At 32.9% G+C, this 2330-nt stretch overlaps 1 protein-coding gene across 7 annotated transcripts in view; it reads left to right on the plus strand.

Annotated features, from left to right (window-relative positions):
* Positions 1 to 2330, plus strand: part of LOC107698106 (drebrin-like protein B) — a 46666-nt gene that overhangs the window by 7556 nt on the left and 36780 nt on the right. For all 7 annotated transcript variants that reach the window (XM_016499017.1, XM_016499018.1, XM_016499019.1 and 4 more), the window contains exon 5: positions 1433 to 1579. In XM_016499017.1, the coding sequence (XP_016354503.1) occupies positions 1433 to 1579 (147 nt within the window). The remainder of the gene's footprint in view (positions 1 to 1432; positions 1580 to 2330) is intronic.

Below are 2330 nucleotides of genomic sequence, written 5' to 3' on the forward strand. Positions count from 1 at the left end.
ACTTTAAACCGCATAAACACATTTCATTACACCAAATACACAAAATAATGTTCTTTTTAGCAGCATCATATGACCCCTTTAAAAAACTGATGCTTCAAATCAACATTTCAAACGAAAAAAAAAAAGTTGTCTTTGAGAATGTCTAAACATATCTAAACCCACAACTTAATAAAAATAAGTATTTATGTCTAGAAACAATTAGAGTATTTATAGGACTTTTATATAGAGCTATATAGGAATCTAGTGGCTAAACCATAGAATGGCAGTTTTTCTTATTTTACTCCCACCAGATTAAGATTACTAATTTGGCTTCAAAAAAGTGGATTTTAAAGGCATTGACTCTATTTTAACATGAAATACTGCATTAATTGAAAAGTAATATTAAAAAAAAATAATAATAATTATATATATATATATACATTTTTATTATTTTCAATGGGAAGAAATTGATCATAATTATTGCATAAATATTAATTAGTGCCATGAAATTATCTCAAAATAAAAAATATTATTGAACAAAAATATGTTACATTGATTTTACTGGGGGGAAAAAAGTAAATTTTTAGGTGTCCGGTCACTTTTGACCATGAAGACCACAACTGTGACTCCCAAATAAGGAGCACCAGATGGTTAAATCAGAAACCAGCAAAAGAAAATGACCTTTTTCTAGAGCAAAAACAAAAATTATTGTTACAATTTTAAAAGATATATCGAGATATCAAATCTTAGGTATATCAGCCTAACCTACTGTTTAATGAACTATTTTATTTTATTTGCCCTTATTAAATTTCTGGTGCATTTGTATCAATTTTAGTGGCATTTTGGCAACAAGCCTCAACCTTTTAAGTTGACTAAATGATGGAGAAGACCACTAAACAACCACTACAGAGAAGTCTGTTGTTTTCACTAAAAGATCCAGTTATGACAGTTTGATAAATAATAATAATAATTATAAGGTCAAAAAAAGTTGAACACGTACAATGCATTTAGAAATGAAATAAGTTGAATTTCCTTATCATGCTGAATTAGATAGAAATCAACCCCTTGGACATAAAAGTGCTTAAAGTTGTTGATTGAGAGATGATGAGACAGAAAAGATGTTTGAATCAAGATTCCTGTTTGTTTGAGCCAATCACTTGCTTGCATCAGACGCATTGGTGTAAACAGGGAAATGGGCGGAGGCCTCCTCTTCTCATTAGACGGTGTTTGTTTGTTTTGTAGTCCTTCTAAGCTAGCTGTTTTCAGTAAGAGCTTACACACAGCCAAAGGTTGCTAATAAACAAATTGACAGAAGTGTGTGCGTGGGCATGTTTCGCTTGAAATCTGTGAATCTTGACGCTTCTGTCTGATGGTTTCGTACGCATGTTTAAATTGAGTTTTGAGAATGTGAATGTGTGTGGGACTAAATAAACTGACAGCGCTGTTTCTGCAGGGAGCTCACGTGACGATAAACGCACGGGCGGAGGAGGATGTGGAGCCTGAAGCCATCATGCAGAAAGTGGCCAAAGCCTCAGGAGCCAATTACAGCTTTCACAAAGAGTCCAATCGCTTCAGAGACAGCGGGCCGCAGGGGCCTGTGGTCAGTTCACACACACATACCTTGTCCATAATGCAACAGAGTAGTGTCCAGTGCAGTTTTTATTTCTAGTCCTTGAATATACACTCTTAAGAAAAATGGTTCTAAACAGTACCAGAAAAGGGTTCTTCAGCTTGTAACAATAGCAGAACCCTTTTTATAGGGTTCCATAAAGAACCATGCTTTGAAAGTGCTATATAGAACCTTAATGGTGCTATAAATAACCTTTTTAATGATAAATTATTTTCATTAATATTAGTATATTAGTATATTTATATCATTAATATCAGTTTTATTAATATTATTTCAATAAATTATTTGTTACTGTTGTTTTTTTTTACCCCTCTATCTGCCTGGTCTTATAATATCTTATAGCTTCTATTAAGGTTTTCATAAAAACAACAACAACAGCATGTTGTGTCAATTAGGTATTTTTATTTTATTTAATGACATGTGAAATTGTAGCAAAAATGACAGTGATCTAACAACCGTTATTAGCAGTTATAATGTTCATTTCATGAGATGTGATGTGCATGGTCTCATGCATGCATGTTTTCTTCAGAAGATGTAATCATCTAGTTTGGCTTTTACATTGGTTCTGAAAAAAAAACCTGCTATTTTTTTTTATTTTTTTTTTTAATCTTTGGTAAGTTTAGTTTGTTGTCAGCAGCAGAAGGCATCAGACAGGTCTTATGATGGCACAGTGGTGCCAGGGTCAGTGCCAATATGCTGCTTGTTTATCTCAAACACTCTT

Source organism: Sinocyclocheilus anshuiensis, unplaced genomic scaffold, assembly GCF_001515605.1.
Source record: "Sinocyclocheilus anshuiensis isolate Anshui unplaced genomic scaffold, SAMN03320099.WGS_v1.1 scaffold1163, whole genome shotgun sequence".
Classification (NCBI taxonomy): domain Eukaryota; kingdom Metazoa; phylum Chordata; class Actinopteri; order Cypriniformes; family Cyprinidae; genus Sinocyclocheilus; species Sinocyclocheilus anshuiensis.